This window comes from Tachyglossus aculeatus, chromosome 19 (assembly GCF_015852505.1).
Source record: "Tachyglossus aculeatus isolate mTacAcu1 chromosome 19, mTacAcu1.pri, whole genome shotgun sequence".
In the NCBI taxonomy this organism is placed as follows: Eukaryota; Metazoa; Chordata; class Mammalia; order Monotremata; family Tachyglossidae; genus Tachyglossus; species Tachyglossus aculeatus.
In genome coordinates, this window is record NC_052084.1 from 710,322 (window position 1) to 728,863 (window position 18,542).

The 18,542-nt window shown below is 51.9% G+C and overlaps 1 protein-coding gene across 1 annotated transcript; it reads left to right on the plus strand.

The window, feature by feature from the left end:
• The first annotated feature begins 14,106 nt into the window (after window positions 1–14,106).
• On the plus strand, window positions 14,107–16,787 carry MAP10 (microtubule associated protein 10). The gene has a single exon (XM_038761280.1). The coding sequence runs from the start codon at window positions 14,107–14,109 to the stop codon at window positions 16,513–16,515; it is 2,409 nt and encodes an 802-aa protein (XP_038617208.1). The 3' UTR covers window positions 16,516–16,787.
• Window positions 16,788–18,542: the final 1,755 nt, after the last annotated feature.

Genomic DNA, 18,542 nt, shown 5'->3' on the forward strand with positions numbered 1-18,542 from the left:
TGGGCAGAGTGCTGTACTAGGGACCCATTGTGTGTAGGGTATTGCGTGCATGGTGTTATACCAGCCCATTGGAAGTGCACAAAACACACAAAAAGACACAATTCCCGACCTCCGCAGGCGTCAAATGGGGTTCAGTAGCAGTAATGGTATTTACTGAGAGCGTGCCGGTGGTAAAGCACTGTACTAAGCGCTTGGAAAGTACAAAATGGAGATGTAATGCGGTCCCAGCCCCCAAAGAGCTGCCACTCTATAGCAGGGAGGCAGATGACAAAACCCTTCTAAACCCAGGTACTCAGACTAGAAGCAGCGTGGCTTAGCGCTTAGTCCAGTGCTCTGCGCACAGTAAGCGCTCAATAAATACAATTGATTGACTGATTGATAGTGGCAACAGCGTGAACCTCAGGAGGACCTGGGTTCTAATCCTGGCACTGCCACTTGTCTGCTGTGTGACCCTGGGCAAGTCACTTCGCTTCCCTGGCTCAGTGGAAAGAGCATGGGCTTTGGAGTCAGAGGTCACGGGTTCGAATTCTGGCTCCACCACATGTCTGCTGTGTGACCTTGGGCAAGTCACTTAACTTCTCGGAGCCTCAGTTCCCTCCTCTGTAAAATGGGGATGATGACTGTGAGCCCCACGCGGGACAACCCGATCACCTTGTATCCCCCCCAGCGCTTAGAACAGTGCTTTGCACATAGTAAGTGCTTAACAAATGCCATTATTTTTTTTTAATTCCCTCATCTGTAAAACGGGGATTAAGACTGTGAGCCCTCTGTGGGACAGGGGCTGTGCCCAAACCACCAATTACCTTGTATCTACCGGTGTTTAGTACAGTGCTTGACACCTTGGAAGCGCTAAACAAATACCACAGTTATTATTGTTATTATTATTACCAGAATCAGGCCTGGCAACTTGGCCTCCTGCACACCTTTTCCCCCCAACGGCGGAGCAGTGGGTCAAGGGACGACAAACTATTTTTCCATCTCCTGGACGAGAAAACCAAGGCCCAGGAAACCGTTTCGTGGGTCGCCGTGACGGAACCGGCCAGTCAGAATGACCGTCTCTGTCCCCGCCACCTTCCTCCTCCCCCTTCTCTCAGCTGCAGGAGGCGTCTGATTATCTCATTACAAGTGCTGAAATGCTTTACTTGATTAAAACCTAAATTGGAATCATGCTTCTCTTGAACACGGTTAAATTTGCGGAGATTTCCAAATGAGCCAGCCCAGGCCTCTGCCCATAGTAGATGCCCATAGTAGATGCCCAGAGCAGCGCTCTGCACGCACCTTTTAGACTGTGAGCCTACTCTTGGGTAGGGACTGTCTCTATATGTTGCCAATTTGTACTTCCCAAGCGCTTAGTACAGTGCTCTGCACATAGTAAGTGCTCAATAAATACAATTGATGATGATAACACACCCAGAAGATGGCCAGCATACAGGAAGCTTTCAATGAATAATGATGAGGATGCACAACTGTAGTTTCTATCAGCGAAAGCACCTGGGATATTTCTTTAGCAATTCCGGCGTCAGTTAGCATGAATCAATAGCCCAACCTTCAGGAAAGGTTACCTCCGTTTCCGGATAGAGAGAGCTGTCGGGAGGAATTCTCGGTGACCGCTCTATTTTCTGCGGTCTCTCTGTCGGAGTTCCTCGTTAACAGGCATTTATCTAGAGGACCGGCAAAGGGGGTCTCAATTATTTAGTCGAGTCTAAAGGACGGCTTAATCACACTGCCAACTTTTGGTTCGCTCAGCGGCCCTGTCCGCCCGGCTCCGCGATCCTTTCCCGGGGCTTCCGCTTCTGGGAAAAGCCCAGAACCCTCGGCTGGAGGAGAGGGAAGAGACCACCAGCCTCAGAGGTCCGGCGGCCCCGGCGTGTGGGGAAAAAGCAGTCGATAGGCCCCGTCTCTTCCTCCCACCTTCCTCTCCCTCTTCCCTTCCCCCTCTCTCTTTTCTTTCTCCCCTTCCCTCTTCTCTTTCCCTCCCTCCCTGGCTCCACCAGATGTTTCTTGAAATAGGAGCAGCTCCCGAATTCGGCAACAGAAGGACAGGAGAGCGTTCCCCAGGATTCTTCTGGCCACGTGCTCTTTTACATCAAAGCAGGGATACTGCCCGAACCCTGTTACCTACGGGAATCAGGTCCGCGCCCTTCCCTCGCCACCTTTTTGCGTCGATCCGAATAGTATTGATAATCCAAGTTGTGGTATTTGTTGAGCGCTTACTCTGGGTCCGAGCACTGTGTTCAGCGCTGGGGTAGAGAGGGGGTAATCGGGTTGGACACGGTCCCTTTCCCACGCAGGGCTCACGGTGAAGCAGCGTGGCTCAGTGGAAACAGCCCGGGCTTGAGAGTCAGAGGTCATGGGTTCTAATCCCGGCTCCGCCACTTATCGGCTGCGTGACTTTGGGCAGGTCACTTCACTTCTAGACTTATCTTCTAGACTGTGAGCCCACTGTTGGGTAGGGACTGTCTCTATATGTTGCCAGCTTGTACTTCCCAAGCGCTTAGTACAGTGCTCTGCACACAGTAAGCGCTCAATAAATACAATTGATTGATTGATTGATTGATTAACTTCTCTGGGCCTCAGTGACCTCATCTGTAAAATGGGAATTAAGACTGAGCCCCACGTGGGACCATCTGATCACCTTGTGATCCAATGCTTAGAGCAGTGCCTCACACATAGTAAGCGCTTAACAAATAGCATTATTATTATTATTATTATTATTATTATTATTATTATTATTATTAAGGGGGCAGCCTAGGAGCCCCAAAGGCTCGGCCAGTCCACCAGAAAAGGGGGAGAAGTAGGGCCGGGATGGGTCCATCCTGAAGGAAGGGAGCGGGAAGTTCTGCCCACTTGTCTAGATCGTGAGCCCACTGTTGGGTAGGGACTGTCTCTATATGTTGCCAACTTGTACTCCCAAGCGCTTAGTATAGTGCTCTGCACACAGTAAGCGCTCAATAAATACGATTGAATGAATGAATGAATGAATCGGGAGGTGCGGGGCCCAGAAAGTTACCTCTGTCTCCCTGTGACAGTGGAAGCTCCTTGTGGGCAGGGACCGTCTCCCGTGCCTCGGTGTTAGCTCCCAAGTGCTTCACCCAGAATACAGCATTCGGGCTACTGCTGCTATCCAGTCAGTCGGTCAGTCGTATTTACTGAGCGCTTACTGTGCGCTGTACTTGGCGCTTAGGAGTGGGCTATATATCAGACACATTCCCTGCCCACAGTGAGCTTACAGTCTAGAGTTACAGTTTAGAGAAGCATCATCATCATCAATTGTATTTATTGAGCGCTTACTATGTGCAGAGCACTGTACTAAGCGCTTGGGAAGTACAAATTGGCAACATACAGAGACAGTCCCTACCCAACAGTGGGCTCAGTCTAAAAGGCTAAAAGTCTAAGAAGAAGCGTGGCTCAGTGGAAAGAGCCCGGGCTTTGGAGTCAGAGGTCATGGGTTCAAATCCCGGCTCCGCCAACTGTCAGCTGGGTGACTTTGGGCACGTCACTTAACTTCTCTGTGCCTCAGTTCCCTCATCTGGAAAATGGGGGTGAAGACTGTGAGCCCCCCGTGGGACAACCTGATCAGCTTGTGTCCTCCCCAGCACTTAGAACACTGCTTTGCACATAGTAAGCGCTTAATAAATGCCATTATTATTATTATTAGAGTTTAGTCCCCCCCCATCTCAGCTGTGCCCACTGACTCCTGCGGGATCGAGGTGGGAAGCATCAGTGCCTCCTTAAAAAATTCATCCTGCTTGCACGGCACAATCCCTGGTAGCAGGAGGAAAATTTTCAACGGGGAAAATTTCTACAGGAAAACACGTTTGCAAGGAGTGGGAAGGGTGGAAGCTTCCCCCCAGGAACTGTTTGTTTACTCACTGTAACAACTGTTATCGTGGTTTGGTCGCTGTGGCCATTGTTACATTGGTTTGTTCACTGAAAGCAATTGTTAACTTGGTTTATTGGAGTAATTGTTACCTTGGTTTGTTCAGCTCTAACAATGGTCTGTTTAATTTGTAACAACTCGCTGGTTTTCAGCTTTGCTCCCATTGTTCTTTGGAGCTGTCTACTGGCACTTAGACTGTGAGCAGGGCCACAGGGAGTGGGTCTGATCTGATTATGGTTATTATTATCATTAGGGTCTTTATTAAGCGCTGACTATATTGTGTCAAACACTGCCCTAGGTGCTGGGGTTGAGGTTAATCAGGTCAGACCCTGCATGGGGCTCCCAGTCTAAGTAGGAGGGTGAAATTAAAAATATTTTTATAGTATTTGTTAATTGCCTACTATTTCAAACATTTTGTCCTAATCTCCCAGTCAGACACAACCCCTGTCGCACAGGAGGCTCACAGTCTAAGTAGGAGGAGGAACAGGTATTGAACCCTCATTTTACAGTTGAGAAAACCGAGACACAGAGAAGTGACTTGACCAAGGTCACAAAGCAAGCAAATTTGCGGAGCCGCCAGTAGAACCCAGGTCCTCTGAATCCCAAATGCTTCTCGATTGGATTGGATTGGATTGGATCTACAGCAGTGCTTAGCACAGCACTTGACACAGGGTAAGCACTTTATGAATACCGTTATTACTACGACTACTAAAAGAAAACCATCCCCCTTCATAAAAACTTGGCTATTTGCTATATCTCTTTTTCCAAGGAGTTAAATGCTCTCAGGCCTGTAACACATATCTCCAAGATGTAGAGTGAGGGCAAACCCAACTTCCACCTTTCTAAATAATAAAAATGGCATTTATTAAGCGCTTACTATGTGTAAAGCACTGTTCTAAGCGCCGGGGAGGTTACAAGGGGATCAGGTTGTCCCACCTGGGGCTCACAGTCTTAATCCCCATTTTGCAGATGAGGTAGCTGAGGCCCAGAGAAGTGAAGTGACTTGCCCAAAGTCACATAGCTGACAAGTGACGGAGCCGGGATTTGAACCCATGACCTCTGACTCCAAAGCCCGGGCTCCTTCCACTGAGCCACGCGGCTTCCCTTCCCTACAGACTGTGTCCAACCTGATTAGCTTTCGTCTACCCCAGCTCTAAGTACCTGGCATATAGTAAGTGCTCAACAAATACCATAAAAAAGGAGCACTTAAGGGGCAACCTGAGGCAAAGGATGAGGAAGAGAAGGAAGGGGAGAAGGAGGAGGAGAGGGAAGGGTAGAAGGAGGAGGAGAAGGAAGAGGAGGAGGAGAATGAGAAGGAAACAGGATGAGATGGCCCTCTTCCTGACTTCCCAACTGCTTTCTATCGGCCAGATGCTTTAGGAGAGGAAATTCCACCTTCAGAGACCCTGGGCTTCTCTGGAGGGCTCTCTGCCTCAGTTTCTCCTGTCCTCCTGTTGAAATACTTCAAATTTTCCTATTTAAAAAGGGGAGAAAAAGGCTGAGATGGCCCTCTTCCTGACTTCCCAACAGCTTTCTGTCGGCCAGATGCTTTAGGAGAGGAAATTCCACCTTCAGAGACCCTGGGCTTCTCTGGAGAGTTCTCTGCCTCCGTTTCTCCTGTCCCCCTGCTGAAATACTTCAAATTTTCCTATTTAAAAAGGGGAGAAAAAGGCTGAGATGGCCCTCTTCCTGACTTCCCAACTGCTTTCTATCGGCCAGATGCTTTAGGAGAGGAAATTCCACCTTCAGAGACCCTGGGCTTCTCTGGAGAGCTCTCCGCCTCAGTTTCTCCGGTCCTCCTGCTGAAATACTTCAAAATTTTCCTTTTTAAAAAGGGGAGAAAAAGGATGCCGTTGGGAAGTCATTAAAAGCGCTCTTCTCAGCCTCCACCTGAATGGATGTCGGCCCGGAGCCTTCCCAGGACACTCCAGAGAGGCAGATTTGTTGTCTGTCGTCCAGACAGACCTGAATCTGGCCTTTTCGTAATTCGCAGCTCGTGGGAAAATACTCTCCCCCGCTGAAGATAAAAACGGAGAGGCTCAGGGAGAGGAGAGAGGGGGCAGCCACATCAATTTGTGGGTGTCTCTCATTTCCTTGGTGGGAAGAGGAAGAAATCGAAAGGGACGTCTTGGGTTTTTTTTTAAACTGCGGTCTTCCGAGGGCTGGAATTATTAATGATAATGTCTATTCGAACAGATGGGATCTGACCTGGTTCTAAATAAAAATGTTGTCAAGCTGAAAGATTGCCCGGGCTCCGCTTGCGAGGGCCATCCACCGTGTGCCTGCTCAGGAGGAGATACGGCATCAAGGAGACAGGAGCCTGAAACCAAGGGGGGAGGCGAGAGGGTGGGGAACTTCAAAAGCTCAATCTGCAGACAGCTCAATCAATCAATCAATCGTATTTATTGAGCGCTTACTATGTGCAGAGCGCTGTACTAAGCGCTTGGGAAGTACAAACAGGCCCAGACACTCTGCTGGATCCATTTGGCGCCGGGAAGGCTGGTCTCGGACGGCTTAAATTCCCGTCCTCGGCCGGAGCCAGAAATAGACCTAGTTTTACTGCAGTCGTTTCTTCCAAGGATCGTGTTTACGAGCTGTACTCGCCCAGGCGCTTAGTAGGATGCTCTGCCCCCAGCAAGCGCTCAATAAATACCACTGACTGACAGAGGAGTTCACTCAGTTAATCATCATCATCATCAATCGTATTTATTGAGCGCTTACTATGTGCAGAGCACTGTACTAAGCGCTTGGGAAGTACAAATTGGCAACAATTTGCAATACAAACGGTTAATATGACGGAAAGTCCTCAGATGCCCGACACGGTGCCGGTGACGGGAGGCGGAGGCTGGAGCCCTTTCGGTCTCTACGGCGTGGCTCAGTGGCTTTGGAGTCGGAGGTCATGAGTTCAAACCCCGGCTCCGCCAGTTGTCAGCTGGGTGACTTTGGGCAAGTCACTTAACTTCTCTGTGCCTCAGTTACCTCAGCTGGAAAATGGGGATGAAGACTGTGAGCCCGCCGTGGGACAACCTGATCACCTTGTAACCTCCCCAGCGCTTAGAACAGTGCTTTGCACATAGTAAGCGCTTAATAAATGCCACCATCATCATTATTATTATTATTATTACGGCCCCCGAACGGATCGATTCAGAGGCGGAACTCTATTTTGGGGCAGACTTGCTTTTTCCCTCCTGCTACAGTGTTCCAGGTTCCTTCAGGAGGAATTCAGGAGGGAATCCGCCGCTGACACCACCGAGGCTCAAGGAGGAAGCGAGGAAGGGGAATCAATCAATCGTATTTATTGAGCGCTTACTGTGTGCAGAGCACTGTACTAAGCGCTTGGGAAGTACAAGTTGGCGACATATAGAGACAGTCCCTAAGACAACCTTTTCCCGCAAGTGTGCTTGCAATGCTTGCAGATAGGAGTTTCAGTGCTTCCCTGCTTGGCAATGGCTTTCATGTCGGTGGGAGGAATCATATTTGAAGTGTAATAATAATAATTGTGGTATTTGTGAAGTGCTTACTTGGTGCCGAGCACTGTACTAAGCGTTGGGGCAGATCCAGGATAGTTGGGTTGGACAGCTCTCTGTCCCTGACCCACAAGCAATCAATCCCACTGTTTGTTTTTGGTTTTTATGGTACTCGTTAAGCGCTTACAAGTATCAAGCACTGTTCTAAGCGCTAGGGTAGCTTCAAATTAATCAGGCTGGACACAGTCCCTGCCCCACGTGGGACTCTCAGTCTTAATCCCCATTTAACAGATGAGGTAACCCAGGCACAGGGAAGTTAAGTGACTTGCCCGAGGTCACACAGCAGACAAATGGTGGAACCGGGATTAGGACCCAGGTCGTTCTGACTCCTGGGCCCGTGCACTAACCACTAAGCCACACTGTGGGCAGAGAATGTGCCTGTTATAAAAATAATAATAATAATAATAATAATGGCATTTGTTAAGCGCTTACTATGTGCAAAGCACTGTACTAAACTCTGGGGGGATACAAGGTGATCAGTTTGTCCCACGTGGGGCTCACAGTCTTAATCCCCAGTTTACAGATGAGGTCACTGAGGCTCAGGGAAGTTAAGTGACTTGCCCAAGGTCACACAGCAGACATGTGGGTGCTCCGCACACAGTAAGCGCTCAATAAATATGATTGATTGATTGATTGATTGACTAGGGGCCAAGCGGGGTCTAGAACGTGGGTCTCCTGACTTTTAGCTCTGCGCTCTTTCCACTAGGCCCCACTGCCTTGCTCGCCGCTTCTTCTTTCCTTAGGAATACAGAGCTACATCCCTAAAGACCAGCAGCAGGAGTAGCAGCAGCAAACCCCCCGAGACTTACATTTGCATGGGGGTCCGTCCGGTGGGAACCTGAAAGGTCTCCGTGGGATGCTCGGATCCAGCGTTTTCCCAAACGGAGCCGGCTGAGTCCCAGTTTTCGGAGAGGCTGCCTGGCCTAAAATGCAATGGGTTAAAAGAGAGCATCATGTTTCCTGTTGCCTGGCCATTCATTCATTCATTCATTCAATCGTATTTATTGAGCGCTTACTGTGTGCAGAACACTGTACTAAGCACTTGGGAAGTCCGAGTTGGCAACGTATACAGTCCCTACCCAACAGTGGGCTCACAGTCTAAAAGGGGGAGACAGAGAACAAAACCAAACATACTAACAAAATAAAATAAATAGAATAGATATGTACAAGTAAAATAAATAGAGTAATAAATATGTACATACATATATACAGGTGCTGTGGGGAAGGGAAGGAGGTAAGATAGGGTGACGGAAAGGGGGACGAGGGGGCCAAGTCATCCCGTCTAAGAACTGGGATCAATCAATCAATCAATCGTATTTATTGAGCGCTTACTGTGTGCAGAGCACTGTACTAAGCGCTTGGGAAGTACAAATTCATTCATTCAATCGTATTTCTTGGCCACCCAGGGGCTTGGAATTTTAAACTCTAAGGGAAATAAGGATCCTTCCAGGCCCCGGAAATCAATCCATCGGTGGCCTCTATTGGGTGTCTATTGTGTGCAGAGCACTGTTCTAAGTGCTTGGGAGTTGAACACACCATAGAGATAGTAGACTAGTTCCCTGCCTTCAAGGAGCACACAGTCGAGGAGAGTGGTGAACAGTACACCGGAGGCATTTCCAGGTTCCTAGAAACCCAGTTAAAAACGGGAATGAGGACAGTCCAGATCAGGGTCTCTCAGGTCCCTTTCCCTGGCAGGCAGGCACTTCCCGGTTCTGCGGGCAGACGAAACCCGGTAGATCGGGATCACTGGGTGGTTGCGTGACCCCACCATCAGAACGGATAATTTCGGCCTCGTGAACAAATCCCAAGGGGCCTCCTTCCCAGCACGTGAGGAACGAATGGGATGGTTTGGAGGGCTACAGCCTGGGGGTCGCCAAGCTGGACTCTGCCCCCAAGAGAATCGACTTGAATCCCGACGGAGATGACGAGGCCAGGGAAGAGGAGGGAAGATGCCCGGAAAGGTCAGGTGGGAATACTGGGGTCCTCTCGGCAGGTGGGATGGAGTCGCCAGGGACGAGGCAAACACCTTGCTCCTGAAGCCCTTCATCATCATCATCATCAGTCGTATTTATTGAGCGCTTACTATGTGCAGAGCACTGTACTAAGCGCTTGGGAAGTACAAATTGGAAACAAATAGAGACAGTCCCTACCCAACAGTGGGCTCACAGTCTAAAAGGGGGAATACCATCAAAATAAATAGACTTATAGATATATACACATCGTTAATAAAATAGAGTAATAAATATGTGGTAGAATAGGAATAATAGGAATAATAATAGGAATAGAAGCCCTTCCACCGTTACCTCCCCACAAGCCCCACCATGACCCCTTCCTTAGATAGGGAGCTACTTTGCTGTTTTGAGGAGCACCAACGCAGCCCCAGGTGATAATTGAACTGCAATCTGACAGCAAAATTCTCGTTGGGCTTCCTTGCACCCCGTACAGGGCTGCTTACATTAAGCTCACTGCGGGCAGGGAATGTGTCTATCTATTGTTGTATTCTGCCAAGTGCTTAGTACCGCACTCCGCACAGAGTAAGTGCTCAATAAATACAATTGAATGAATTTCATGAGCACTATGAGCCTAGTGCTCGGCAAAATACAAGAGAACCACATCCCCATCCCATTTCGGGATCACAATCCGAAGTTGGGAGAGCAGGGATCTTAACCTCACTTTACAGATGAGGAAAGTGAGACCCAGAGAGGGCCAGTGACCTGTCTGAGGTCACACGGCTGGCGAAGGTGGGACTAGAAACGGGGTCTCCCGACTCCCAGTTCCTTGCCCTTTCCACAAGGATGCAGCCAGCTCCCCTACTCTTGTGTGCCCTTCCCACCCCCGCCCTTTTAATAATAATAATAATAATAATGATTGGCATTTGTTAAGCGCTTACTATGTGCAAAGCACCGTTCTAAGCGCTGGGGAGGATACAGGGTGATCAGGTTGTCCCACGCGGGGCTCACAGTCTTAATCCCCATTTTACAGATGAGGTCACTGAGGCCCAGAGAAGTTAAGTGACTTGCCCAAGATCACACAGCAGACATGTGGCAGAGTCGGGATTCGAACCCATGACCTCTGACTCCAAAGCCCGTGCTCTTTCCACTGAGCCATGCTGCTTCTGCCCCAGTTCATCCTTCCTGGCTCACCTCACCGTGAAAAAGCAGTGATATTGGGGTGGGGGGCTGGCGGGGGGCTTTCACCCAGTGAGGACGACGTGCCCTACCTCTGTTCTTGAACTTTATATTCGCATCCCATCTGCATTCCTCCATCCCTCGTCTCCCCTTCTCGGATCCTGGCCACCGCCCCAGCTAAATAGGGAGGCGGGAGGGGGGCCGTACCAACCACCTCCTGGCTTCTTGGCACGGCTACGGGGCTGGATCTTCAATCTGCCGATATTCCACTCTATGAAATTCCAGGGTTTTGGTTCGGCTCCCAGATTAGCACGGATACTTGCCTCGGTGACGATGAAACCAGTGATGGGTTGATACTGGGGGAGGCCAAGGAGACAGATAGGTGGGCTAGTCAAATCAGGGTTTACAGTCCTATGTGAATTAAAACTGACCCAGGCCCAACAGGGTTCACAGTTTAGGTCCTTAAAAATAGAAAACCTAAGCCACAGCTCTGACTACTTCAATGGCTGACTTCTCCCTGTTGCTCTGAGAAGGGTTGGTGGGCATCATCGGGGGGCGGCGGCGGCGAGGCTGGCGCTGGTCCGACCGCCCCCGACCCGCCGCCGGGACGATGGTGAAGTACTACCAGAGGGGGACCTGGGTCGGGAGGTAGACGGTGACCAGGGCCAGGAGGCTGAGGACAAGCAGCAGCAGCAGCAGCAGCAGCCCGCGTGTCTCTCTGCCCAGAAGGCCAGATGCCCGCTCTACAACCAGAACCAACACACTGAGGCAAAGGCCGCGGGACGGCCCAGCCCGCACCCTCTGCTCCTGTGCCGCTAATCTCCTCACCGTGCCTCGTTCTCGCCTGTCCCGCCGTCAAACCCCGGCCCACGTCATCCCCCTGGCCTGGAATGCCCTCCCTTTGCCCATCCACCAAGCTCGCTCTCTTCCTCCCTTCAAGGCCCTACTGAGAGCTCACCTCCTCCAGGAGGCCTTCCCACACTGAGCCCCTTCCTTCCTCTCGCCCTCGTCCCCATCTCCATCCCCCTCATCTTACCTCCTTCCCTTCCCCACAGCACCTGGATATATGGATATATGTTTGTACATATTTATTACTCTATTTTTTTATTTATTTTACTTGTACATATCTATTCTATTTATTTTATTTCGTTAGTATGGTTTTGTTCTCTGTCTCCCCCATTTAGACTGTGAGCCCACTGTTGGGTAGGGACTGTCTCTATGTTGCCAATTTGTACTTCCCAAGCACTTAGTACAGTGCTCTGCACACAGTAAGCGCTCAATAAATACGACATTGATTGATTTGCACATAGTAAGCGCTTAATAAATGCCATTATTAGTATTATTCTCTGGGCCTCAATTCCCTCATCTGTCAAAAGCGGATGAAGACGGTGAGTCCCCCGTGGGACAACCTCATCACCTTGTAACCTCCGCAGCGCTTAGAACGGTGCTTTGCACATAGTAAGCGCTTAATAAATGCCATTATTGGTATTATTCTCTGGGCCTCAGTTCCCTCATCTGGAAAATGGGGGTGAAGACTGTGAGCCCCCCATGGGACAACGTGATCACCTTGTAACCTCCCCAGTGCTTAGAACGGTGCTTTGCACGTAGTAAGCGCTTAATAAATGCCATTATTAGTATTATTCTCTGGGCCTAAGTTCCCTCATCTATCAAATGGGGATGAAGACTGTGAGCCCCCCGTGGGACAACCTGGTCACCTTGTAACCTCCCCAGCGCTTAGAACGGTGCTTTGCACATAGTAAGCGCTTAATAAATGCCATTATTAGTATTATTCTCTGGGCCTCAGTTCCCTCATCCGTCAAATGGGGATGAAGACGGTGAGCCCCCCGTGGGACAACCTCATCACCTTGTAACCTCCCCAGCGCTTAGAACGGTGCTTTGCACATAGTAGGCGCTTAATAAATGCCATTATTAGTATTATTCTCTGGGCCTCATCTGTCAAATGGGGATGAAGACTGTGAGCCTCCTGTGGGACAACCTCATCACCTTGTAACCTCCCCAGCGCTTAGAATGGTGCTTTGCACATAGTAAGTGCTTAATAAATGCCATTATTAGTATTATTCTCTGGGCCTCAGTTCCCTCATCTGTCAAATGCGGATGAAGACGGTGAGTCCCCCGTGGGACAACCTCATCACCTTGTAACCTCCGCAGCGCTTAGAACGGTGCTTTGCACATAGTAAGTGCTTAATAAATGCCATTATTAGTATTATTCTCTGGGCCTCAGTTCCCTCATCTGTCAAATGGAGTGCTCAGCGCTTAGAACAGTGCTTTGCATATAGTAAGCGCTTAACAAATACCATTAAAAAAAATGGGGATGAAGACTGTGAGCCCCCCGTGGGACAAACTCATCACCTTGTAACCTCCCCAGCGCTTAGAACGGTGCTTAGCACATAGTAAGCGCTTAACAAATACCATCATTATTATTATTCTCTGGGCCTCAGTTCCCTCATCTGTCAAATGGGTATGAATACCATGAGCCCCCCGTGGGACAACCTGATCACCTTGTAACCTCCCCAGCGCTTAGAACGGTGCTTTGCACATAGTAAGCGCTTAATAAATGCCATTATTAGTATTATTCTCTGGGTCTCAGTTCCCTCATCTGTCAAATGGGGATGAAGACTGTGAGCCCCCTGTGGGACAACCTGGTCACCTTGTAACCTCCCCAGCGCTTAGAACGGTGCTTTGCACATAGTAGGCACTTAATAAATGCCATTATTAGTATTATTCTCTGGGCCTCAGTTCTCTCATCTGTCAAATGGGGATGAAGACTGTGAGCCTCCTGTGGAACAACCTGATCACCTTGTAACCTCCCCAGCGCTTAGAACGGTGCTTTGCACATAGTAGGCGCTTAATAAATGTCATTATTAGTATTATTCTCTGGGCCTCAGTTCTCTCATCTGTCAAATGGGGATGAAGACTGTGATCCTCCTGTGGAACAACCTGATCACCTTGTAACCTCCCCAGCGCTTAGAACGGTGCTTTGCACATAGTAGGCGCTTAATAAATGCCATTATTAGTATTATTCTCTGGGCCTCAGTTCCCTCATCTGTCAAATGGGGATGAAGACTGTGAGCCTCCTGTGGGACAACCTGGTCACCTTGTAACCTCCCCAGCGCTTAGAACGGCGCTTTGCACATAGTAGGCGCTTAATAAATGCCATTATTAGTATTATTCTCTGGGCCTCAGTTCCCTCATCTGTCAAATGGGGATGAAGACTGTGAGCCCCCTGTGGGACAACCTGATCACCCTGTAACCTCCCCAGTGCTTAGAACGGTGCTTTGCACATAGTAGGCGCCTAATAAATGCCATCATTAATAACGTGGGCGCCCAATAAGTACAACTGACCAGCTGACTGACTGAATGACTAATCACCTCAGCCGTGGCCTCACGCCAAGGCGCGCGCTCGCGCGGCGGCTCTCGCGAGACCCGGCGCGCGGCCTCGTCTCCCGGGCAACCGCCCCGGCGGCGTGGTACCCGGAGCGGCTTCCCGGCTCTCGCGAGACTTGGCGCGCGGCCTCCTTCTCGCCCCCATCCCGTCTCCCGGGCAACCGCCATGGCGGCGCGGGACGCGGAGCGGATGTTCGCCCTGGAGCTGCTGGTGGACCGAGTTTGCCTCGAAGCCCGGGGGCTTCCGCCGGCCTTGGGGGGCTTTCTCCCCTCCGTTGCCTTCCGCCTGTTGGACTTCCCCACGCTGCTGGTGCCCGCGCCCCCGCAGGCCCATCCCCAGCCGGGCATCTTCGCCTTCGGCCGGGGCAAGTCCTGCCTGCTCCGCCTGGGCCCGGCCGCCCTAGTGCGCATGCTCGGCCGCGCCCCGCTCTGCGCCCTGCTCCTGGCGCCCCCTGCCGGCGGCGCCGCCGCCTCCCCGCGCCTCCTGGGCAGCTGCTGCGTCTCCTTGGCAACCGTCGCTGGGGGCCACAGGGGCCGCTATGCCCTGCGCGACCTCATGGGGGCGCGCGTCGGGGACATCACTTTGGGCTTCCGCCTCATAGACCTGGGCAGTTGCCCAGTGGACCACCTCCTCCAGGAAGCCCTCCCCCCGGACCCCGAGCCCCAGCCTCAGTTGCCCCATCCGTGCCCTGGGGATGTGGAGGATGGCAGGCCCAGGATGCCCAGGGATGCCCTGCCAGGGGTGGGGACCCAGACCCCCGCCACTCCCCATCGCAGAAGGAGCAGCGTGGATCCAGATGGGATGGAGCCCGACACATTTTGCCCCCCACCACTATTCTACACCCGTCCGGTCGGCGAGGGGGCCGCGCCAGCGGCTAGCCCTGGTGGGCCTGGGCCTCCACCTGGGGCGGTGGGAGAGGCCCGGGGTGGCCTAAGGGAAGAAGCGATCTCGGGGCCTTCAACGGAGGCCCCGGGGAAGAGCGACGCAGCGGCGGCCCGGGGTCACCGGCCCGACGGCCTCCGCCGCCTGCCTCTGCTCAGGGCGTTGTTGAGGGAGTTGTCTCTGCTGGACGGCCGGCCTGAGGATGGCACCCCTCAGGACGCGGCCACCCAGGCCCCAGAGTTTTCCACCAGGCCCGCGGGTCAGCCGGTCCGACAAAGAGACCGATGCCAGGCTCGGGGAAGAGAGAGGTCGCCCGGCCTTCCTCTTAAGAGGGATGGGGGACCAGGCGCGGAGCCCCCCGGGTCTCTCCTCCAGGCCAGGGCCGGGAAGGGGCCCGAGGACGGTCCCAAGAAAGCTGGTGGCGCCCGGGAAAACAGACGCCCCAGGAAAAAACTGGTTTTTGGGCTGACTAAAACCCTCAGGCTGCGCCTAGGTCAGACCAATCCAGAGGTGTTACTCTTGCACGAGAGGAGAGAGCGGGCCAAGAAAAAACGGCTGGAGACTCTGAGAGGAAGAAAGTTTGGGTCCCCGTCATCCAGAGGGAAGACCTTCCGGCCTGCAGAGGACAACTGGGAGCCAGTAGGAAAACCGGGCCCGGTTGGAAACTCAGACCCCATTGCCCCTTGGGGAGAAAAGGGCGGGACGTTAATGCCCAGGGACACGGAAGCGGACAGCCGCGGCTGTCTGAAAGAAGTAGAAAACCAGAGAATTGAAGCTCAGACGGGGTTGAGCGGTGAGGGGGAAAAGGTAGCCAACAAATTTTCCCTGCAGGGCAGTGTAAGCTGGACTCCTGGCACTGTTCGGTCAGCCTTGGGGTCGGACGCACAAGCCCTACCCCCAGGCGCTTCCCCTCCGGATGCTGGCATCCAGAGGGACACAATAGACCAGGAAGTTCGTGACGGGCCAAGCCAAGTCAAGGCCCCGGGCTTCACCGGTCCCAGCCCTGAGGGAAACGGGCCAAGGGAAGCCAGCCCCTTGGAAAGGTATTCCGATGACTTCACCAGCGCCTGCTCTTCGGGAGCGCTCTCCAGCGCCGACGCGGGCAGCGGGGGGTCGGGAACCCTCCGTGTCCGTCCGGAACTGGAAGGAGCCAACCCGGAGTCCGCCGGCGCGGAGGCCGATTCCCAAGCCAGCGCCTCCGGGACGTCTGGGAATACGTATGGGAGCGGGGGGACTTCCGCCCCTCTCCCTCCTCTCTCCGCGGCCTCCTGGTCTCCCAGCTCCTCCGGAACACCTCGGGTGGCAAGCTGTCCGGCCCCAAGCCCGGCAGGAGGGGATGGGAGTTCCGTCCATGGTGGTCCGTCGCCTCTCTGGGGCCGGGACGGCGGGCAGTCGGCTGCACCGAGGGCGCGCCGCAACACGGGAGCAGAGAGCCATCGGGACACGCTAGGGTGTCAAGAGGCCACGCGGTGGGCCCGGGCTTTGGAGACGAGCCAGTCGCCAAGAACTTCTCTAGTGAGCTCTTACGTCCTGACGTCCAGCGTGTCCGAGGAGGAGGTCAGCGCCCCGAATAGCCCAAGCTCCATTCTCTCTGGAGAAGGGGTGGACAAGCTGGGCTCCCTAAACATGTCGAGTCAATACAGAGACATCCGAGAACTCGTAATTAACAAGCTCCCTGGGTATACAGTGTGAAAGTGCAAAGCTTCCACGCTCTGCAAGGGGGACGTTTCTCTCCACCAGGCGCACCGTCCGGGACTTTATCTTGTACTGTGTTTAAATCCTTTGGGGCAGGTGATGTGTAAATTCCAGAAGCGTTCTAATTATAAAAACATGAAATCCAGCCCAGGGAGTGTTATCCACCGATCGCCGGTATTTACTGATCACCTACTCTGTCTGGAACGCTGTGCTAAGCACTTGGGAGATTTCAGTAGCACTAGTGGACGTGATCCCCGCCCTCAGGGACTTTAATAATAATAATAGCGTTTATTAAACGCTTACTGTGTGCAAAGCACTGTTCTAAGCACTGGGAAGGTTACAAGGTGATCAGGTTGTCCCCCGGGGGGCTCACAGTCTGAATCCCCATTTTACAGATGAGGGAACTGAGGCCCAGAGAAGTTAAGTGAGTTGCCCAAAGTCACACAGCCGACAATTGGCAGAGCCGGGATTTGAACCCCTGACCTCTGACTCCAAAGCCCGTGCTCTTTCCACTGAGCCACGCTGCTTCTCCACGCTGCTTCTTTACTTTACTTTCAATGATGTCTTATAATAATAATGGTATTCGTTAAGCATTTACTGGGTGCCAGGCACTGTTCTAAGCCCTGGGGTAGGTACAGGATAATCACACTGGACACGGTCCCTGTCCCACATGGGGCTCAGTCTTAATCCCCATTTTACAGATGAGGGAACTGCGGCCCAGAGAAGTCAAGTGACTTGCCCAAGGTCACACAGCAGTCACATAATAATAATAATCATGGCATTTATTAAGCACTTACTATGTGCAAATCACTGTTTTAAGCGCTGGGGAGGTTACAAGGCGATCAGGTTCAGCCGAGATTTCATGAACATTGCATTTCTTTCTCCACTTTCTGCAGCCCGACATTCCCTATTTCCAGCAGAACATACGAAGTCACGGTACTGGCCGCGGCAGACTGCAGGAAAAATGGTCTGATAGGGACTTGTACTTCCCAAGCGCTTAGTCCAGTGCTCTGCACACAGTAAGCGCTCAATAAATACGATTGATTGACTTTCAGGTAAATTCTAGGGCAGTTCCAAAACATACTGTTCCAATCAATCAATCAATTGTATTTATTGAGCACTTACCGTGTGCAGAGCACTGTACTAAGCGCTTGGGAAGTACGAATTGGCAACATATAGAGACAGTCCCTACCCAACAGTGGGCTCACAGTCCAAACCTTAGCTTTTATTTTTCCCCCTGTGAAAGAAGGGCCTAAATCTCCCTTCTCAGGCAAGGATTCCAGCTTTACGGCCCCCCGGGCTGCGGCAAGACCCTCCTGGCCCGGCAGATCGGCAAGATGCTGAATGCCAGAGAGCCCAAGGTGGTGAACGGGCCCAAGATCCTCAACAAGTGTCCATCCCAGTGCTTAGAACAGTTACTGGCACACAGTAAGCACTTAACAAATACTCAAATCTGCATCTCCAGCCCTGATCTCTCTCCCTGTCTGCAGTCTTGCATTTCCTCTTGCCTTCAAGACATCTGTACTTGGATTCCCCAAACTGAGCCCCCTTTTTCCTGTCCTCCCCATCCCCCCTGCCCTACCTCCTTCCCCTCCCCACAGCACCTGTATATATGATTGTACAGATTTATTACTCTATTTTACTTGTACACGTTTACTATTCTATTTATTTTGTTAATGATATGCATTTAGCTTCACTTCTATTTATTCTGATGACTTGACACCTGTCCACATGTTTTGTTTTGTTGTCTGTCTCCCCCTTCTAGACTGTGAGCCCGTTGTTGGGTAGGGACCGTCTTTATATGTTGCCAACTTGGACTTCCCAAGCGCTTAGTACAGTGCTCCGCACACAGTAAGCGCTCAATAAATACGATTGAATGAATGAATGAATGAACAAGTCCGTCGGGGAGTCCGAGGCCAACATCCGCAAGCTCTTTGCGGACGCCGAGGAAGAGCAGAGACGGGTAACGGTCACGCAGGAGCCGGCGCCGGCCCCGGCGGGCTCCTCTGGCCCTCTCCCAGTCG